At 44.1% G+C, this 22,264-nt stretch overlaps 1 protein-coding gene across 3 annotated transcripts; it reads left to right on the top strand.

Moving 5' to 3' along the window:
• Nucleotides 1–4,903: 4,903 nt before the first annotated feature.
• Nucleotides 4,904–20,384, top strand: HTATIP2 (HIV-1 Tat interactive protein 2). 3 transcript variants are annotated; one of them, XM_044258963.1, is made up of 6 exons: nucleotides 4,904–4,941; nucleotides 5,517–5,712; nucleotides 8,211–8,318; nucleotides 16,495–16,632; nucleotides 18,886–18,947; nucleotides 19,669–20,384. In XM_044258963.1, exons 2-6 carry the CDS (start codon nucleotides 5,518–5,520, stop codon nucleotides 19,892–19,894), a joined length of 729 nt encoding a protein of 242 aa, XP_044114898.1. In that variant the 5' UTR covers nucleotides 4,904–4,941; nucleotide 5,517; the 3' UTR covers nucleotides 19,895–20,384. The 3 variants fall into 3 exon arrangements, with proteins under 3 accessions (XP_044114898.1, XP_044114897.1, XP_044114896.1); XM_044258961.1 differs by lacking the exon at nucleotides 4,904–4,941 and adding an exon at nucleotides 5,019–5,171; XM_044258962.1 differs by lacking the exons at nucleotides 4,904–4,941; nucleotides 16,495–16,632 and adding an exon at nucleotides 5,015–5,171.
• The last annotated feature ends 1,880 nt before the right edge of the window (nucleotides 20,385–22,264 follow it).

The following is a 22,264-nucleotide window of genomic DNA, read 5'->3' on the forward strand; positions in this document are numbered from 1 at the left end:
AAGGAGGAAGAAGCAGGCTCCCCGCTGAGCAGAGAGAGCCCAACGCGGAACTCGATCCCAGGACCCCGAGATCACGACCTGAGCCAAAGGCAGCAGCTTAATCCACTGAGCCACCCAGGTGCCCTCTCCTTTATTCTCTTAATAGTGACATCTACTTTCCCTGGGGGCTCTACCTCCTCACCCCAATCCAGGCTTCATTCCATTGGCCACAGTGATAGTCATGTAATCAGAATGAAGAGGTAAAATTGGGGACTTTTGTTTACAATTGTGCCCTTTTCTGTTAAACTTGAATCTGGGAGGATGCACTTGATGTCTTGAATGATCCACTCTCCTCATTCCTTCCCCCCTGCTCTATGCCCCTGAGAAACCTAGTCTGCACCATGTAAGTTCCCCCTGACTTCTAGTTGAATTCAGCCAGTTGGAAGTACCAGCAGGAGACCAGCGGAAGGGCGAAGAGGAAGTCTGGGGCATTATTCCCCTGACTTCTTCCCAGTGGAGTCTCCTCCACTGAAGATCACAGCTTCTGTGGGACAGTCCTGAGTTCTAGCAACTCATCATCTCTCCCACCTTTGATCTTTTAAACACCATCCATTTAGTACCCTTACCCTAGATTACCCACTTGGAGTGCCATTAGCTTTACTGTCTTCGACCCTGGCTAAAATAGAGGGTGAAGGGCTGGAGCTGCTCACATCCTTTAGGTTATCTTGTGGGGTCTGAAAGAAGATCAACTTGAAGGAGACCAGTATCAAGGGAGCCAGAAGGACACCGAGTCCTGGCCCTGTGGCTAAGACCTGACTCTAGGTTATGCCTACGGCTGTCACACACACTAATTTTTCATATGCATGAGCCAGTATATTTTCTTTTTTGTTCCAAGCATTTTGAGTTGGTGTTTCAATTGCTACAAACAGAAAGAGTCTAAATTAAGGTACAAGTAAAAATATAGCTGAAAAGTGAAGATGCATGGATTCTTGACCCTAAAGAATTTCCATCTGAGCCAAACACGGAACGGCCCTTCCAGTTCTGTCTCCATGAAGCCAGACCCTACGGCAGATCATATTTCAGGTTTCTGGGAGATTCGGCCTCCCCTACACAATATGTGTGTCCTTATAGTACTCACCTACAATATAGCAGGGGTGAGAGTCTCTGCTCCTTGGAGCAAAATGAACCTAATAAAACAGTTCTCATTTTACAGGTAACAAAATGGAGGCCAAGATAATGAACAGGCTTGATTTAAGTAAAGGTGATGTCAAACCTGAACTTGCCAGATAATGTTCAAACTTGTCAATGTTTAGTTCTCACCCAGGATCTTTCCATGTTCCTTTTCCCCTCCTTCCCTTATGCTTTTCTCTCCCCACTGGCCATGGACTTTTGTGGCTTAGAACACGTCACATTATCTCAGGGCTTTGACGCTTGCCAACTGTCAGAGAAAAAAGTCATGGGCCTGTCTTTCTCTGAGTTTCCATCACTTGGTCTGTATACTCACTTGGCATTTAGCATGTGCAAAACCCTATGAAGGTTTTGGGGATGCTTGAGAATGTTATCATGTACTTCTTTTTGGCTCCTCAAGTATTATTCATGACTTGCCTTTTCAGGAGACAGTAATTGTATCTGGTATCTGATTCATCCTGGAAAAATCTATAGTGGCTAGCACAGTATTTAGCTCACATTAAAAAAATCACTAAGTACCCATTGGCAAGATTGACTAAAAGGATTTTAGGCAACTGCCATCTAAGCTGCAGAAACAAAATTAAGGTGGTTCCAACATGACAGCCCTTTACTTCTCTCCCACTGCCCACAGGAGGACAGACAGTCCAGGCTGGGTAAGTGTCTCTGTTCTAGGAAGTCATCCAGGGACTCAGGTTCTAACTTCTTGCTCTGCCATGGCCTGTGATATTTTTCTTCCCATGGTCAGAGCAGGCTCGCTAGGTGGCCCAGTGGCTCAGGATGTTCTGGCCTAATGATAGGAGGAAAGGGAAAGTGAAGGGAAAGCAGGTAACTTCCTTCTTAAAATGTGATTCAAGGGGCACCTGGGTGGCTCAGTCAGTTAGGCCTCCGACTCTTAATTTTGGCTCAGGTCACAACCTCAGGGCTGTGGGATCAAACCCCAGGATCAGCCCCATGTTCACCAGGGAGTCTGCTTGAGGATTCTTTCTCTCCCTCTCCCAGCCCCGGCCCCGTTCATGCTTTCTCTCTCAAATAAAAAAATAAATTTTAAAAAATGCAAAAATAAATGAAATAGAATGTGATTCAAACAGGCACATATTATATCTGCTTGCCGCTCATCAGCTAAAACATTGTCACATGGTCACATTGGCTTGCAAGTGATACTGGGAAATATGGAATCTAAATGGACAGCCATGTTGTCCAATATAACTTGGGACTCTGTTGCTAAAAGAAAGACGAGGAGCCATATCATCATTTAACATTCACTAAATGACTAAAATTAAAAAGATCGATGATGCCAAGTGGGTGGGAGAATAAAATGGTATGTTCAGCTGAGCGAACTCTTCGGTCATTCCTTTCCTGGTATTTACCTAAGAGTAATAAAAATATATGTCCACAGAAAGACTGATACAGAACGTTCATAGGAGCCTTATTCATAATAGCCAAAATCAGGAAACAAACCAAGAGGAGAATAATGTCCATCAAGAGGAGGATAATGCAACCCGTTGTGGGATATACATACAATGGAATGCCACTCAGCAGCAATACAGAGGAACAAAGTACTGATACATGAAACAACCAGGGCTGTATTAACCATTTGGTACAGCAGGTGCAGTGCCCAGGCCCACGAGAATGTTCCAATTTCTTTACTATCAGGAGGAAAAAATGAACTTTAAGCCTGAAGAGAACATTTTATTAATGTTAATTAATACAGACATATTTGTTTTTATAGTAACAGAGATATAAGAGATGAATTTTTAACTTTATTTTTTATTAAGAAAGGGGCTCACGAAGTCACTAGGAACTTTGAAGGTCATAATGCAACCCTAGAGGGGTGCCTGGGTGGCTCAGTGGGTTAAGCCTCTGCCTTCAGCTCAGGTCATGATCTCAGGATCGAGCCCCGTATCGGGCTTTCTGCTCGGCAGGGAGGTGCTTCTCCCTCTCTCTCTGCCTGTCTCTCTGCCTACTTGTGATCTTTCTCTGTGCCAAATATATAAATAAAATCTTTAAAAAAAATAATGCAACCCTACAAACAATACAGATGAGTCTTAAAAGCATTATGTTGAGCAGAAGAACTTGAGGCACCAAAGAGTATGTGCTATATGATTTTATTGAATGAAGTTCTGTAGCAGACAAAACTAATCTATTATATTAACAGATCAGAAAATGGTTGCTTCTGGAATGTGGAGGGATTGCCTAGAAAGAGAAATGAAGGTATGATTCCAAGATGACTGAAATGTTCTACATCTTGGTTTAGGTGGGTTACCTAGGTGTATACATAATTGTCTAAAATCATGGAACTGAACTGTTAGGACGAATACTTTTTGTTGTATAGCAGTTATGCCACAACTAAAAAAATAATACAGAAGAGAAGAAGAATGGACACTAGAGGAAAGTTAATAATCTCTGCAACAGGTATGATGAATGAATTCTTGAGACAGGGCTAGCTGACAAGATTTTAAGTTGCATTTTAGTAGAAAAGCTGTAGGGACTCAAAAGGAGGGGTCTAAGCACTGTGACAGGCCAGTGGGGAACAAATCACTCTGCTCTGTATCATTCAAGGTTTTTTTTATTGCAAGCAAGAGAAAGTAGCTCTGGTTAACTTAAGCAGGAAACGAAATTTTTAGAAGAATAACAGAAACTATAAAGAACAGGCTCTGAAAACAGTCCGGAATTAAGAAGGCAAAACACAGAACCGAGCACACCATTAGTTGGCTGACAGATCAGAGGATGCCCTTATCCTATACTCACCCAGCCAAACCCTATCTCAGGCTTCCCCTGCATCTACTTAATACTCCCCCGAAAGCGAAAAACCTGGATGGCAGTGTCTGATAAACTGAGCTCAGGTCTCACCTACATACAATTCCCAAGGAGTGGGTGAGGGAACAACGCTTTCCCTTGGCTTCTAGAGTAGGAGGTGGGGTCCTGCCTCCCGCTTATTTTGAAATTCCCAAAAATAAGGATAGAATTTGAGTCCTGGGCAGCCCCCAAATAACCAACAACACCCTCTGTCTCTGTTGTTCAGATTCCTGCTTGTGATTCTAACTCCTGTCCAGGACTTCCAAGATCCAGAGCTTGTCCCGTGTAGACTGTTAGGTTTTAAACACCACTGATGTGGCTTGGGAGAGCGAACTACAGGATCGGGTGTGGAAGGTCACCCTAGCTCACAGCCTGGGATCGGGCAGGGAAACTGGTTATGCTGGTGACCTATGGCGAGAGCAAGGCTTACGCAAGAGAAGTATCTGAAAGACAGATAGGACAGGACTTGATTAAAATAGGCTGTGGAAAAGCCAGGAAAAGAGGACCGCCCAAATCTCTGACTGGAGAGAGGAGGGAGAGGTGAGGAGTGTGAGAATGCACAGGAACAGTGAGACCCAGGAGAGGCAAGGTGTAGGTTTGTTTCATCTGTTTGGGGTGGTTGGGTGGCAAAGGTTAAGGTTTTGACGTGCTGAACTTGAGACAGAGTTGTCTAATATACAACTGAAACATGTTTTAGAAACCAGCAAAGGTCCAGTCAGCAAAGGTCCAGTCTATTGGCTGAGGCCATGGATGGGGCGAGCTGGGTGGGGACACGAAGCGCGGAAAGAGGGTGCTCGCGATTGCTGACGTTTAGGGGGCGGTCTCCAAGCTCGCGACACCGCCTGGCGCCGCGCACGTGTAGGCGGCCGACCCCGCCCTGCGCCCAAACACCCGTCCGCCCCCCGCCCTCCCCTAGGCCCCGCCCCGCTAGGCGGAGCGAGGAAGCGGCGTCGCGAAGTCACCCGAAGACGTAATCGGGTAGGCGCAGACTCGGCTGCTGGCGACCCCCGGGCGCACCTGGGAGGCGCACCTGGGAGGGGCACCCGCCGAATGGGGCGAGGGGACAAAGAACCGCGGGGAGGGGGTGAAGCCCGGACAGCCGGGCCCGCGGCGCTGAGCGCGGCGGCGGTGACGGCTGCGGCGGTGACACTGGTCGCCGCCCTGCTCGTGCTGCGGCCTGAGGACGCGGGGTCGGGGCCTGGCTCCAGGTAACCCCTCCGCGCAGGAGACCGAGCTGGGCCCTTGCACCCCAGTGGGGGGGAGGAGGGATGGGGCTGGAACCTGGAGTAGCGTCGGGAACGAGGCCTTTGGGTGCCATGGCACCTGGGCGCATTCTCCTGTTAGGGTCCCTTCGGAGGTGTAGATTGGCTCAGGTTCGGGCGATGGCCAGGGTGCCACGCCCTGCGGGTGATTCAGCACTTTCCCCTGGGCCCGGACTGCGGAGAATAACATACCTTTTCCCAGAGCATATAAACCGCCATTGTTACCCCAGATAAGCAAGGGCCATCCCTTCAACATCCCAAGACCAGCAGCTGTCGATGTTATTTCTGCAGCATGGCCGAGACTGAGGCACTGCCGAAGCTTCGGGAAGACTTCAGGATGCAAAATAAATCTGTCTTTATTCTGGGCGCCAGCGGAGAAACCGGCAGAGTGCTCTTAAAAGAAATCTTGGAACAGAGCCTGTTTTCCAAAGTCACGCTCATTGGCCGGAGAAAGCTCACCTTCGATGAAGATGCTTATAAAAATGTGGTGGGTATTTGAGCTGGGACTCAAGAATGCAATAGCAGTGATTCTTCGGAGTGAACATATATTCATTTCTAAAGGCTGAACATTTCCTGGCCTGTGGTGGAGGAGAGGTGATCACATTGTGGCCCAGAATGGGGTGTGAGAGCCCCTCCTGGAAGCTGGAGTCCTGGTTACAGGCCTGGGTTGGCCTCCCCACTCACTATATGACCTTGGGCAAAGCCCTTCTCTCCATCTAGACCCCTATAAGGCCAGCCTGGCTTGTAATGAGGGCTCAGAAGACAGAAGAGCCAGTTTTCAGAGCCATTCAAGCTGGGTTCTGGAGACCGCCTGATAACCTGGGGCCATTTTCTCAACCATTTTGCCTGTTTTATTTACCTGCGCACTCAGTATTCATGTCAGTTAATTGCAGGCAAGGTCTATGGCAATAAAGGTGAGATTATTCACCTACAAGAATTGCCGCACCTAACATCCCAGGGCTGTAGCCTTGTAAGTGGAATATACTCTTTGTCACACTTTCATGGTTAACCAAAGGATATGCCAGACTTTCCCTAAATATTTGCAGTCTGAGCTCTGTGGAGATCCCTTTCCCCATGTAAAGGGAGTTGTGAAATACAATAAATTAAACTATAGTGTGATCCCGAGACCCCCATAGCAATAGAAGTTGGTCCCACAGGCTTCACAGGTAGAACATCCCAAACAAGTGGTTTCACAAATAAATGTTCTTAACCCCTGTAGGTCCATGGTCAGATCATTTTACATCTATTCTGTGTCCATCAGGACTTTGCTCACACTTAGTTCATATGTGGTCTTCACATCTGGCTTCATGGAGTGTGACAAATACTTCCAGTAATTAGAAACATACTGAGTTCCGTGCTTTGATAACTGAGTTTTGGTGGCATGTCTTTGGGTTATGTACTTACTGGGAACATATTTTTCTTCAGCATGCTCACAGTGTCAGAAAAATCGTTTTGAAAGAGCTGATGGTAGGGAAGGAAAACTACATTTTATTTGAATTCCTGGATGATGAGAACTTCTCAATCTATCTTTTTTAAGTTTCATAACAAACTTGTGAGGTGACATGGAGGTTGTTTTTTTTGTTTTTTTTTTTGTTTGTTTTTAAAGAATCATTTGTTTTAGAGAGAGAGAGTGAGAGAGTGCATGAGCAGGAGGAGGGTCAGAAGGAGAGGGAGAAGCAGACTCCCACTGAACTGGGCTTGATCTCCCTGACCTCAGCCATAAGCAAGAGACAGACCCTTAACTGACTAAGCCACCCAGGCATCCCTACATGGAGGTTCTTAAATCTGAGTGAGCACAAGAATTACTTAGGGTGCTTATTAAAAGTGTATTTTCTGGGGTGCCTGGGTGGCTCCGTCATTAAGCGTCTGCCTTCATTTCAGGTCATGATCTCAGGGTCCTAGGATCAAGCCCTGCATCAGGCTTCCCTGCTCAGTGCAAAGCCTGCTTTTCTCTCTCCCACTACCCTTGCTTGTATTCCCTCTCACTCACTCTCTCTGCGTGTCAAATAAATAAATAAAATATTTTTTTAAAATGCATTTTCTGCTTCAGAAGTATTGGTGTGACACCTCCTAATATATATGCCTTTTTATGAAGCACTCACTGGCTGCTTCTAACACAGGTGGTTCATGAATTGGACTGAAGGAAAAATTATCATTTCCGTTTTGTTGCTGGAAAAACTGAGGCATATAACTTGACCAAAATTACATGCTTACTAAGTAGCAGGCTCAAGAGTTGAACCTAGGTCTTTGTGATTCCAAACACCATTACTTGCCCTGACATTGTACTTCACTGGTGTCCCTCCTGGTAGTATAGACAGGTCTTTTATGTTTCCAGAGAGAAAATTAGAATTGAACCTGACTTTAGAGATCGAATCACTTATGGCCCAGTTATGTGTACCATGGACATCCAGTGCATTGTTATTTTGAATTCATATAATTGCTTTTTGGTGGGAAAAAAATGAGCTTGCAAAAATTTTTATAATATGATCATGCATTTTCCTTAATTTAATTTCTGTTTGATTTTATTATTTTTAAACCTGGTTTATCTCCCAGCAAAGTATCCATTTGGTGAACAGTACCTGTAACAGTCACTTGCTCATAAGTCTTAAAAACTACCCAGTACCTTATTAATATTGCGTACATTATTAAGTATATCCATGCTTAATATCTAATGCCCCAGTTTTTTGCCACTCTGCACCAATGCCACTGTAGCTCTATCAGAGGTTTCTTACTAGGTAAAATAAGCACTCTGTGGAATTATGATTCTCATGCCATAGGAATCTGCCCTACTAAATAGACTTGCGTGGAAAAGATAGAAGAATGGCAGGAGAAAGAGATGCCAGAGAAGAGAGCTTGCAAAGTTTTATGATAAATGAGTAGCCTGTTCAGTAATGTTCTGTAATTTATTCTTTAAATCTAGAGGAGTGTTTTCCCCCTCTTTTTTAATAACATCAAGTTATATACAGCTGTGTCCTTGTTGTCTAGAATCAAGAAGTGGTGGACTTTGAGAAGTTGGATGACTACGCTTCTGCCTTTCAAGGTCATGATGTTGGATTTTGTTGCCTGGGTACTACCAGAAAAAAAGCCGGGGCGGTAAGGAAGACATAGACCCCTTTCTCTTCCACTGGCTGGTAATGTCAATGATTCCTTTCTTGGTTACTCTTTTTCTTTACGTCCGTAGTGCTTACATGTAATAAGCTCTTATCATTTACAATTTCATATACTGCCGTAGCCTTTGCTGTACTTTGAATAGTACTGATAAATTCATCTTTCCTTCAAAGTAACCCTTGAGTTCAGGCCTTCATGCAGGAGACATCATAAATATTTACAAGGTCTTGCCTCTTACAAATATTGCTGTCTTTATATCCCCTGACTAAGGCAAACCATTATGTCTGAGTAAAAGTAACTGGCTCATGCTGTTAGCAATAAGCTTTTTTTTTTTTTTCCTTATAAATGTTTTAAACTTAAAGCGTTTTCTCTCACATGAATGATTTACATCAACCTATTTTCGTGCCAAGTTTTAAACTTAAGATACAGAACATCAGAACAGAGGCACGATTCAGCTAGCCGTTAGTGATGACTCAGCCTTTAGTGGTGATTCAGCCCTAACTGACGCAGAACTGTTCTAATCCACGTTTTATCTTCTTTTTAATGGTGTTCTAAATCACATCAGCCTCTGTCCAGAAGTCCTAGGTTACTATCTAGATAAAAGTCATTGCTTACTGGTGCCTGGGTGGCTCAGTGGATGAAGCCACTGCCTTCGGATCAAGCCCCGCATCAGGCTCTCTGCTCAGCAGGGTGCCTGCTTCCCCTTCTTTCTCTGCCTGCCTCTCTGCCTACTTGTGATCTCTCCCTCTGTCAAATAAATACATAAAATCTTAAAAAAAAAAAAAAAGTCATTGCTTACTATGTAGATCCTCAGCACGTGTTAATACATCTTAATTTATACCTTGACTATAGTTTATTCCTCTGGCAGAAAATTGTTGGAGCTAAATATGTTTGTTTATTTATTTATTTTTTAATTTTTTTAGAGAGTGCAAGAGTGAAAGTGGAGGGGGAGGGAGATGGGAGTGGCAGAGAGACAGGGAGAGAATCCCAAATGGGTTTCATGCCCATTGCAGAGCCCCGAAGTGGGACTTCATCTCACAGTCCTGAGATCATGACCTGAGCCGAAAGCAAGAGTTGGATGCTTAACGGACTGAGCCCCATAGGTGCCTAAATGTGTCTATTAAATTTGCAGGACCATGATGCTGCCATGGGGCCTTATCATAGATTTATGAACAGGCCCATGTATCAGAATCATTAGGAGGGCTTGTGGCTAAGAACTGTTGGTTCATACCAACTAAGGAGTTAGCTCAGATGTATTTCTCTGGCCCTGTTGGTGATTCAAAGAATAATTCTATTTATGCTTTTGGTAGGGATGTATTTCCAAATCTTCTGCGGTTCTATCATGTCCACTTTGGAACCCAGCTGTGTTTTGAGCTCTGTGCTGGGAAGTCTGGATTATAGAGAAGTTTAATCTCCCAGGAATTAGCGCATTGTGTCTCCTAGAAAGGGTCATTTTCCTGCTCAGCATCTAGTATAGTTTCTGTCCCAGGGAGAGCCACAAGCAGCGTGCCCTCCAAAAAGCATTGAAAATCTTTTGTTCTAGTACACCGCAAGTTGAACTGTCTCAAGTGCCAGCCTGATTTTGGCAGTGACTCAGCAAAATAAAAACCACTGCATTAGGTATAGAGCAGTTGATTTTCATGACATAAGGCAAATCTCATTATAGGGTGCCCCAAGAAAAAGTCTAAATTGCTTTATTGCACTGAAACTGTGTAAAGCAATTTTAATCAGAGGAATCGGATGTCTTTCCTCTCCAGACTATTTTTTTTTAAGATGGAGTTGGTTTCCTACCCCTCAGGCTCCAAAATCAGTTTGTTTTCCAAAATCGGTTTGAAAAGATAAAAGGATTAATGGGTAAGCAGAGAAAAAAACTAGTAAGCCAAACAATCTCAGAAATGAGTTGGGGTTTATTTAAATGGTTCAAGAGGATAGTGACAGAAAGAAAACTGACATTTCTTCCAGAAAGTCTTTCTTAAAGAAATTTGATGCTAATTTAGGTTGGATGCAATACAAAATTTGGAGGTTGTGATAACTTTAGGCAATTCAAAAGAGGTGACAGTTCCCAGGTGGCTAGGTAGTAATAGTTGTTTGATGGGGACTGTGGGTTTCCAAAGTCATCCTACTGGTATTCTGGGTTGGCAGCCCTGTCTACAGAAAAAGAGCTCATCAGGTAGATACTGAGAAGCTGGTACAAGCTTGGTGTCATTCTGGAGCTGTTTTGTAACTGGAACATCCCGCAGTTTTCCTTAGCAATCGGACTTTGCACTATAGAAATGTCAAGAAATCCGGATTTCTGTCTCATTATTGACACCCTCTGAGTAGCCATCTTGTTTCTCTGTGATCTTCAGAGTGTGAATTTGCTGGGGCTCTTATAACAAAGCACCATACCTAGGGTGGCTTAAACAGCAGGAATTTAGTGTCTCATAGCTCTAGGGGCTTGAAGTCTGAGATCAAGGTGTTGGCAGCTTTGGTTCCCCGGAGGGCTGGGAGGGAAGGAACTTCCAGGCTTCTCTTCTTGACTCATAGATGACATAGATGACCTCCTTCTTTCTGTATCTCTTCATGCAGTGTTTTTTTCAAGTACGTGTGGCTATGTCCAAATATCTCCTTTTTACAACAGCACTAGTCCAAGTAGATTAAGAACCACCCTACTCAGTATGACCTCACCTTAACTTAATGTCATCAGCAGTGACCCCGTTTCCAAATAAGGTTACACTCTGAGATACTAGAACTCATGATTTCAACATGGGAGTTTTGGGGAAAAATATTACAACCCATAAAGTTCAGTCTTCTCAGATTTCCTCTGAAACTGGTGTACGGGTAGGTCTGTTGGCCCTTTCAGCTGTTTGGAAAACCATTTCTTTAAATCGTGTTAGATGCTGATCTTTCTCACATTCACAGGCCGCAGCTCTCCAGTCCGTGCAGTGGCTTCCTTACTTGGCCCCAGATCTACTGGGTCCGAATCTCCAAGGCTGGAAACTATTTGTAGCATCTTGGGAGATTGAGACGAAGCCAACCATCCTCTTGTTGGAGCTGCTTTCGCAAGGCATTAGGGTGTGTTAGTCTTCTTCTCCTGCTGCTTCTTTATGTACTAGAGTCCCAGATGGCCTTCACCTGGCTTTAAGAAGCAACTTGTGTGCTGGTAAAGGTTGCAATACCCTTTGAAGACCAGATCTACATTGGCTTGGGGTGTAGAGCAGAAACTCGCATATGTCACTGAGAATAGCGTTTTCCCCTTATTTGTATTCAGAGAAGGATGTGGTTAGTGAGTTCGAGGTGGTGTCATAAGGTTTTTCCTCTCCATTGGCTTCCTCGCTGTCCAGGTTCTTGGATTCTGTTGAATGGACAATGCCAGTAATGTGATTAAAGCTGCCGTTCTAACATTCATGAGGCCTCGTTAGAGTCTCCTGGCTTCTGATTCGAATGAAACATACTTCGAACCCAGGGGTTTGCAGACCAAGGCTGTGGGCCACATACAGCCTATGTGTTTTTGTATAGCCCATGGAACTAAGAATGTTTTTGTATTTTCAAATGGCTAAAAAATGTCAACAGGGGAATAATATGTCCCGTGAAAATTTAAGAAATTCCAATTTCAATATTGATAAATAAAAGTTTTACTGGAACAATCCTGTTCTCATTACTTTATGTATTATCTGTGGCTGCTGTGAGGGCAGAGCTGTGTTGCTGTAAGAGAAACCTGCAAATCTGAAAGGGTTTGCTCTCTCATCCTTTATGAGAAAAGCTTGCTGCCGCCTGTTGTCATGTGTACCATTTGATTCGATGTCTAGAAGGGGGCTTGTGAAGTCATAGAGCCTCAGTGGCTTGACACTGTGTTTGGATACCAAATAGCCATGGGACCTTGCGTGTGCTAGGTCGCTCCCATGGGCCGGTGCCTCCTTGTCAGTACTGAGAAGGAGGTGGCCACTGAGACCCCCTTTAGTCTGCAGAATTCTTTGACTTCCATCAACCAGAGAAAAGAAGACTCCCCACCTGGAACCATTATGTGAGAACATAAGAGATAGACTCAGGAATCTCAGTTATCTGTTTGATTTTCTTTTTCTATCCAGAGCTTTTCCTCTAACCGGGATCTTGGTTCCACCACTATACATTAAATAAAGAGATGCCCTCCAGAAACACCAACCAATGAGGTCTTGCATTATACCATTTGTTGTTTGTCTGCATCTCTTTCTTCTAGTCTAATTTATCAGGCTGGGTTGAAATGGGAGTAAAGCAGAAAGAATCTGAAGCAGGAATGTGGCTAAATGCGCCCCTTTACAGAATGACAGATCCTTCCTCCTTGGAAAAGGAAGCCCCGGATGTTGAGTCATTGTGGGGTGCTCTCTGGTCATGCCCATCAGTGCCGAAATACTTCAGTAGGAGAAGTTGTTTGTAAGCTGGTGTGTTCCTAGTTTACAGGCATGTGTAAAGAAGATCAGAAGAAATACTTAGTAGCTTTGGATTTTAATAAGATTTAAAGAGTAAAGGGTTTGTGGAGCCTGTGGAGGTTCTGCCAAGTTGTATTATGTTGTGTTTATTCTTTCGAGCAGGTGCTGGGAAAGGAAATTTATAGGAGGAACTTAACTAATCAGTTCCTTTTTCTGGAAGAAACTCTGATTTCTAGCTTAAAATAAGACACACTGAGTAAAGAATCATAAAGACACTGCAACAGAATGGTTGTAATGCTCTCAGAAGAGATGTCTTTTCTCTTGCCATATGGTTTGAGAAACTAAATGTGGTTTTTCTGGGAAAACACATGAAAACTGTGTTTCTGGGTTATGAAATAGCTTGCTTTAGCTTGTTTCTTCTATTGTTGTTGTTGTTGTTGTTTTTATCTGCACCGCTAGAGAACAAGAAAGGATGTTAATTAGATTCTGAAGACAGCTTCCTTCTATCTCTAAATAGAATCTTCCTCACTGCAGAGAAAATTAGTGTGTGTCGGTATCTCCAAGTCTGTCACCAGGATCCACGCTTAAGTTTGGTTTCTAAGTCCTTGAAAGCCGTTGACCCCTCTGCTTTTGAGTTTCATTCATCAGCTAAAAGGCCACGCATCAGGGTGGGGGAAGTGAAATTCAAAAATTGTGGGCTTGGAAAAATGCGTATTTATAATCAGCTTGGGGACTCAGAGGATTTGTGAAATCATTTTGGATTAACAGCCATTGATTGCTAATAAAACAATATTTAGCTTTGTCCAGAGAACAGCAGTGGAGAAAGGTATGGGCACCTCGTCAACAGGGCCCATTGAACAGGGATGACGGGCCCAGTGTGGGGGTCTGCGCGGCAGCGTGGGCGCTCGTCCTTCACGGAGCGGTTGTCAGTTGTTAGCCAGGCCGGTGAAAGGAAGGACGCCGGACTCTGATGGCTAGGGTGGTATTGACGTGCTCTCGCTGACTAATCAGATGGAAAACGTCCCATGGCATTTATGTCACTTTAATTTTCATCCAACAATTGGAGATGGCAGGACTCTATTAAGAAGAGGTTGATCCAGAACTAAAGCCAAATAAATTAGGGTCTCAGTTTAATCAAATTATCCCTTTACTGGCCCTGGATTAAGCGAGAGAGACAGCGTCGGTCCAGGGACTTGTGATTGGCTGAATCTTTCCTTTATTTTTTAAAGAAGCTGATGAAAGAAAAAAAAGCATTTTAACAGAGACAACTAGGATGACGCTTCCAAGAAATAGGGCTAAAACAGCAGCAACGATGAAAAGGAATTGATTTCACTAGTCAGCGCTGGGATTTCACTGTGAATAATGGACCTGTTCTCGGAATCAGAGTTTGGGGATTCCTTCAGCGCATGTAAAATCTCAATTCGGAGACTGGCTCCGAGGAGACTCAGGGCCCTCCCTGAGGGGCAGGGCAGGAATGCGGTTTGCTTCAGCACCATGGGTTGGAGTCAGCGCGTAGGGGAGTCTGTTGTGAGGCTCAAACGTGCACGTGTACAACACGGAAAAAGGGGTGGTGATGTGTGGTGACCAGTGACGTTTATCTTACTCCAGGTGAGACCTAACACTGCCCTGCAGGTAGCGGGCGTGGTTAAAAATAGACTGTCACTGCTGACAGAGGAGGACAGGAGAGGCTTTTGGGGTTCAGGATGACATTCTAGTTCTTGATCTGGGGGCTGGCTACAGAGGGTGTTCAGTTGATGAAAAGTCACCGAGTTCTATACTTACAATATGCTTACTTTCCTTTTGTGACCGACTTCCATACAAATCTGGAAAAGTTTGGGCCCGTTGTTTTAAAATTGAAATCTGATTAGTTTCCTATCGCTGCTGTAACAAATTGCCTCATCTTTAGTGGCTTAAAACAGCGTAAATGTATCATCTTACAGTTCTATAAGTAAGAAATGCAACATGGATTTTGCTGAGGTAAAATCCAGGGGTCGACAGGGCTGTGTTCCCTTCTGGAGGCTCGGTGTGGCGGGGAGGGCGGAATCCATTTCGTTACATTTTCCAGCTACTAGGGGCCGCCTGCGTTCCTTGGTGCGTGGTCCCCTCCCTCCATCTTCAGGGCCGGGAACAGGGGACTGAGTACTTCTCACACTGCATAGCTCATCCCTTCTCTTGACTTCCCTTTTCCACCTTTAAGGACTCTTGTGATTACACTGGACCCAGTTGGATCACACAGAATAACCTTATTTTAAGGTCAGCTGATTAGTAACCTTAATTCCCCCTGCAGCCTGAACTTCCCTTTGCTGTATAACATACTCCCTGGTACAGGGATCGGCACACAGACATCTTTGTGGGGCCACCCCAGCCACGAGTGAGCCCTCCGCATTAGCTGCAGGCAGTGTGCGATGAGCAGGAGCTGGGCACAGTGGAGAGCGTGGCTCAGAGGCAAGAATCGGCATTCCGCTCTCCGCTTTCTCTCCCGACCGGACGTTCACCAGGTCACTGGCCCTTGTTTTCACATCTCCCAATGAAGCAGTTGGATATGGTGTTTCCGGAGGTGCAAGACCCACCTCTCCTTATGAAATAAAACATTTAGGATCAATAAGTCCCCTAGGCCAAATCTTGAACTAAAAAATATCATTACGGTGGTAACGTAATCTTCCGATTTGGAATCGTCCTTATAGAAAACTTCATTATGTAGTTGTAAGTCTAAAGTTTACTAGGCTTTAGACTCCTCTCCAGCACTCTGGAATTTGAGGATGCCAGCATTGGTGGTGGTCCTGAGAAGCTGTTGCTTCTGGCTTTCCCTTGTCTGGGTACAGGCATGTGTCCCTCCATTAGGCCCTGGAAGTGAGTTTACATTCTACTGTTTATACCATTCTCCCCACTCCCATTTATTGCCACTTGGTTGTTGTTGTTGTTGTTGTTTTTCTAACTGGATTTGCCTTTCTCTGTGTTCATTGGACTTTTATTCATCCGTTCAAATGTTTCGAGATTACCTGTCGTGTGCTGAGCATACATTAATGCTGAGATATGAATTAAGAAGAAATACCCTACTCCTACACTTACCCGACTAAGTCTAGACCAGGGGTCCCCAAACTTTTTTTTTTTTTGACAAACAGAGATCACAAGCAGGCAAAGAGGCAGGCAGAGAAAGGGGAATGGGGGCAGGCTTCCCGATGTGCAGAGAGCCTGATGCGGGGCTCGGTCCCAGGAGCCTGAGATCATGACCCAGGCCGAAGGCAGAGGCTTTAACCCACTGAGCCACCCAGGTGCCTCAACATTAAAAAAAAGTGAGGATTCACTCTTTACTGATACATGAAGTATGTTGTAAAGCATACACAAAAATGGGAAATTAAATAGACTTTGTTCTGATAGTGCCTGGATAGAGTTCTCAGCTATGCCCCAAGACCCCTGCCCATGAGAGCTGACACAGAGAAAATTGAGAATCGGAAAGTTACTAAAAGACAAAGAGATGCGTGACTTCAAGCCATTTCTTAGCCTGGTCTTATTATTCGTTTAGTTCCTTGCAGATTTGTTTGGTGTTTTTGTCTCAATGTCACTGTTCTTATTATTTCACCGGCCTTGCTGCCGCAGCTTGTCTGTCTGTCCTGAGGATCATACTTGGAGCGTTTCCCGGAGCCTCTGCTTGGATGCATTTTATTTAGATCCCCATTCTCCTGCAGGCCTCCTAGCCTGTCGCCCAACCTGAGTAGTCATCTTTGAGATGAACTCATAGCTTTTTGGAAATAATTCATACCCTTTTTCCCCCTCAGGAAGGATTTGTTCGTGTCGATCGAGATTATGTCCTCAAGTCTGCAGAGCTGGCAAAAGCTGGAGGGTGCAAACATTTTAACTTGCTGTCCTCTAAAGGAGCTGATAAGTCAAGCAGTTTTTTGTATCTGCAAGTTAAGGTTTGTGCACATTTCTGTCTTTCATATACTTTGGAGAACCCTGGCTAATTGGTAATACTAAGTAATATAAAATGCTAAGTGATAGAAATGCACTATATTATCCATTTTTTCATAGCAGCAGGTACTGTTTTTTGCATGAATATATTTAGTAAACAGGAGTGATTTGAAATCCAGTGTCTTTCCCTGTGTTGAGTATCTGATAATCACAAAATCAGTTATGACAGCTCTGGTCTTGAATGGCAGCATGGAATCTGAGTATTAGAAGAGACTTTGAGGCAGTGATTCTTAAACTTTCCCAGAGTAGATGATATTGTAGTATTGGTTGTGGCTCTTGCCCTCAAGATAACTCTAATCTGCTTGTTTGGGGATTCCCCAAGGCTAGCCCGGAGTTTGGTAATTTGATAGAAGGTCTTGCAAGACACAGCATATAGTTATATTCATAGCTATGATTTATTACAATAAAAGGCTGTGAAGCCCAAAGTCAGTAAAGAGAAGGAGTTCATGGAGTGAAGTCTGGAGGAAATGGGTATGAGCTTCCAGAGTCTTCTCTCAATAGAGTCACACGTGCTAAATTTCTTCAGCAATGGGTGCCTGGGTGGCTCAGTGGGTTAAGCTGCTGCCTTCGGCTCAGGTCATGATCTCGGGGTCCTGGGATCGAGTCCCGCATCAGGCTCTCTGCTCAGCAGGGAGCCTGCTTCCTCCTCCTTCTCTCTCTACCTGCCTCTCTGCCTACTTGTAATCTCTCTCTGTCAAATAAATAAATAAAATCTTTGAAAAAAAAAAAAATTTCTTCAGCAATGAGTGTTGAGAAATGAGAGAAATCCACCTGAGCGCCAGAGTTCAGTTTTGTTGGAGTCAATCACTGGGCACCTTGATTGTGGAAAAAAAAATTATAAACTTCCAGAGGTAAAGCAAGTGTTCAGCATAAGCCACATAATTTGTACAAATAGCTGAGGCAATATAAACCACCCTGTCAGTTAGGAAATGACGGGGACACTCCAGAAATCCAAGTTCCCAAACACAAACCAAAGGTCACCTCGCAGGCAGGCCTTTCTAAGGTAACAGTGTCCGCCTGCTATGTTAACTCTTCTATGCACCCTGCTAATAGAGACAGAACCTATCTTCATAAAAGCTAAGAGATCTGTCCACATAAACACTGGTATATGAAGGGTCAAGGCAGCATTATTCACAATAGCCAGATTAGAAACAACACAAATATCCATTAGCTGATGAATGGTTGAATAAAATCTGATACATACATAGGAAAGAGTATTAGTCACCAGTAAAAAGGCCTGATCCATGCTATAAGAAGGGTGAAACTTAAATAGATTATGCTAAAAGAGAGAGGCCGGTCACAAAAGGCTATAAGTTGTAGAATTCTGTGTATTTGAAAATACCCAGAATAGACAAATATAGAGACAGGAAGATTAATGGTTGGCTAGGGCTGTGGGGAAGGGGATGGGAGTAAGTGCTAGTTAGTGTAGGGTTTTTTGCAGGGGGGTGAAGAAATAATTCTAAACTTAGGTTGTGGTGAAGTATATCTGTGAATATACTAAAAAACATGAACTTTTAATGAATTTTTTTAAAAGCTACCCAAGATGATGTGATGTGTCAGGTGAGGCACCAAATGAACAGTAGGAACAGGCCCAGAAAGAGGAGAGCATGCCCCTGAATTCACAAGGCCTTCAGATGTCCCTGTGGTCTGAGCTCCTCTGGCACTTCTGTTCTTAGAGATGCCTGGCATGAAAATTCACCGTTTGTTTAACAGATTTAATTTAAAGCCATCGTACAGATGTCATCTCACTGTCTCCTGAAATCCAATGGGATTTGTAAGGAAGACAGTAATAGAGAGAGTCTGTGCATCTTCTGACGCACTGGACTATCTAGAAACCAAAAAGGGTTGATGTTCATCAGCCTGCAGTGTTAATTCCAGACTAAGGAGAAGGTACTCACTGATGGTTGAGCTCCTAACAGGTTACCTGCTCTCTGGATCTGTTCTAAAATCAGTCACATGAGAGGCTGGACTGACTAGGCAGCCATCCTCTCATTCAGGACATCTTTTATAACTCTCTACTGCCTATCGGGAGAAACGATCTCTTCCTTAAGTTGCCAGATTCGAAAATTCCAGATAACACTATTTACAATTGTTGAGACCCGCAGAAGCAGATTATCTTCAGACCCCCAAGTTATTCCATTATAAGCATTACAGTAAATTGGTCTTCTTGATTAAATACAAGTGGTTTTTATTAACAGGGAGAAGTAGAAGCTAGGGTTGAAGAATTACAGTTTGATCGTTACTCTGTCTTTAGGCCTGGGTAAGTATTCATACTCCCTCATAGTACGCTACTATTCGTTATTCCCTAGAAGTTAGTTTTTCATGTGAAGAGGCTGACAACTAGGATATCTAAGATATGAAAGAAGTTGGTTGGAGTTGAATTGCTCCTCTGAAGAACATGCCTTCTGGCTTTGAAGGAAAGGGTAGACCGTTTGTTGGTGCCAGGTTCAGAATAATCTGGAATTTCCTGGGTCGCTTTTGCTGCTTTAAAAAAAAAAAAAACCCTCTTCATTCGCCAAATAAAACCTTTCACCCATTGTATTAATCTATTCAGGCTGCCATAACAGAATAACACCACAGACTGGGTGGTGTAAGCAACAGAAATTTATTTTCTCACAGTTCTTGAGGGTAGAACCCAAGGTCAAGTTGCCATCAGAGTCCGTGTCTGCTGAGGCCTCTCTTCCTGGTTTGTAGATGGCCTCCTCTCTGTGCTCTGACAGGGTCTTTCCTCTGTGTGCATGTGGAGAGGTATCTGAAATCTCTCCCCTCTCCTGTAAGGAAACCCGTCCTGTCAGATTGAGGTCCCACCCTTGTGACCTAAACTAATCTGAATTACCCCGTAAATGCACTGTTTTCAAATACAGCCTCACTGGGAGTTAGAGCTTCAACATGGATTTGGTGGGCACAGTACAGTTCATAACACCCTGTATGGTCTGAAGACAATAAACCATCTCTTCCTCTGCGTTTCTTTTTCTCTTTAGAGTTCTGCTGTGTGATAGGCAAGAATCTCGCCCAGGGGAGTGGTTGGTTAGGAAATTCTTTGGCTCCTTACCAGAATCTTGGGCCAGTGGGCACTCTGTGCCAGTGACAACTGTGGTTAGGGCAATGCTGAACAACGCAGTGAACCCAAGCGGCAAGAAGAAGGAACTTCTGGATAATAATGCCATCCATGGCCTGGGGAGAGCCGATAGCTCTCTCACGCCATGACCGCACCGGAGAAACGCTTTCTACTGGAACTCAACACCCACTGCCTAATTGGTACTTTCAGGGTCTAAAAAAAGTCAGTGTGCTTTAACTGTGGTTTCCCTAGTTTCAGCTGCCGGATCCAGTAACAAATTACTGTGTCCTGCACCAGCAGTGCAGAGCCTGGTCGGACGGATCGATACATTGCCCAGGGAGCTTTTCAAAAACAGAGATCCGTAGGCTCTACCTCAAATCTCTGAAGCAGAATCTTCAGGGTATGAGCACAGGAACCTGTTCTTTTTCTTAATGCTTCCCCTAATGGTTCTGCTGCCACTGGTGGGGAGGCCTGCTTTGAAAGGCTTATCTACACAAACGTTGTATGTTATGCAGATGATTTCTGTTCTAAAATTGTCATTTGTGTCTCTGAGTTACCCACTGCCATCTGCTGTATTTGTATCAGTGGGCGTCTTGCTTTACTACTTCTTTACAATGTATAATAAAAGCCATTATATAACCGAGTTTGTAAAATTCATGGGAGAATTAAATATAGGAAGGAAGATAAATGGACAAGTCCTGGGTGATCATTAGGAAATGTCCAATTGTCAGTGCTGATACACAGCATTTTGGCCAGTTGGATGATAGAAGAGAGCTAGTATTTATCCTGTGCTGGCTAAGTGCCAGCCTTTACACAAGCTCTCTGTCTTGTAACCCTCCACAATCCTTACAATTCTTGCAGGTGCTACTATCATCCCCATGTCTCAGATGGGGAACTGAAGCTCACTGTGGTTAAGTGCTTTGCCCAAGGGACCAAAGCTGAAGACCTGAAGCCGGGAATGGCAAAGCCAGAATTCTAACCCAAGTCAGCCTGACCCATAGCTTGTATTATTTTTAACCACTCTCCAAAGCCTCTGTTAGCCGTGTATTTCCAGGAAGTTCCAGTTAACAGTGACTGGATGAGTACTTGCTATGGATGAATAAAATTGAAATATTTGTTTCTTTTATAGGGTCTAGGATCCCAGTAGTGATTAACCACAAAAAGTTTACAAAACCCGTAGAAGTGTATGTCAAAGTGCCACACTTTAAAAACTATCACCTTAAAAACTATGGAAAAGGAAAGAAAGATGTGGAAGGAGGGTCAAAGTCGACTAGCCAGTGTTAGTTTCAATCCACGAACAAAGGATAGTGGTGAAACCTGTCTTAACATCTATGCTGAGGGAAACAGTGATTTGAATGATTCAGTCCTTTTTATAGGGTCTGTAGTATGCCAGGTACATTTCAAGCTTTAGGAGACACCAGAGGATGAAGGCCATCCCCTTTAATTGGGGGTGTATATCTGTAGAAGGGATTGGACAGTCCCATTGTCAGTCACCCAGGAAAGAGATGTATTTTAGGAAGGGGTGGGGTCTTAGGATGTGGACTTTAGAAAGAGATGGAACATTCCTCCTGCCAGGCATGGGTTCCAAAGAGCGGCATGAAGTGAGGGGACCCCATGAGGACATCCTGAGGCCTGTGGGCTCTAAAAGCAGCTACCCACCGTGGCCTATTTTAAGTTACTCTCTCTATGTTATTTCCTTACCCACAAAACCTTCTGTCAGGTCATGTTCAACTTTTTGTTCTGGCCTCAATAGTGAGATAGGATGTTAGGGGGAGGGTCGGTCTGTGTTCGTCTTTGGAGTAGAGAGGAAAGTGGCTCCTTCCCAAGCCCAGCATCATGGTGAGACACAAACTTAACAGACAAGATTCTGGCTCAGTCACCCTTCTAGTCTGTGGGTTACTTACTTTAGTGTTGACTGGGTGTTACAAAGGAATTTAGCAGATTTCCCTCCCAATGTTACACACACGGGGGAGAAGATGGCCCATGCTGGAGAAGGAGTTTATGTTGGAAGGATGACGCAAAAAGGTGAGTGGGCCCAGGTCACAAAAGGCCTTGAATTCATTCACCATACTGAATGCTTCCTAAGTGCTCCTGGACACACAGGAAGTGTGGATACATCAGTGAACCTAAGTCTAACCTGTTGGAGCCAGCAGCTATCCCGGCAGTATAAGGACAAATATTCAAAACTAATATTTGATAGATTCTGTCCTCTAGTTTACAGATAAGAGTACATTCAGAAGAGTTTAGCAATAGAAGGCGTCATTTTTATTCAGCAAATTTACCAAGTACTTACTATGAGTTAAGCCATCTATTATGTGCCAGAAAAACGAAAGCAAAGAGACAAGGCCCTTACCTCATGGTACAGCGTTGGAGGTAAAACCAAAACAAACAAGATAATGGTACATGCTGAGAAAGAAACTAATGGAGGGCTGCTGGAAAGACAGTGGAAACTTCTTGAGAAATGATGGTTCGTATTTGTGGAGAATTCTTAGCAAAAGCTTTGAGGTGGGAAGATGATG

Source organism: Neovison vison, chromosome 7, assembly GCF_020171115.1.
Source record: "Neovison vison isolate M4711 chromosome 7, ASM_NN_V1, whole genome shotgun sequence".
NCBI lineage: Eukaryota > Metazoa > Chordata > Mammalia > Carnivora > Mustelidae > Neogale > Neogale vison.

Coding starts and splice junctions, on each gene's coding strand:
- HTATIP2 (XM_044258963.1), top strand. CDS start 5,518: ATGGCCGAGACTGAGGCACTGCCGAAGCTTCGGGAAGACTTCAGGATG. Junction 5,713..8,210: donor AAGATGCTTATAAAAATGTG/GTGGGTATTTGA, acceptor CTTGTTGTCTAG/AATCAAGAAGTGGTGGACTT. Junction 16,633..18,885: donor TTTTGTATCTGCAAGTTAAG/GTTTGTGCACAT, acceptor TTTTATTAACAG/GGAGAAGTAGAAGCTAGGGT.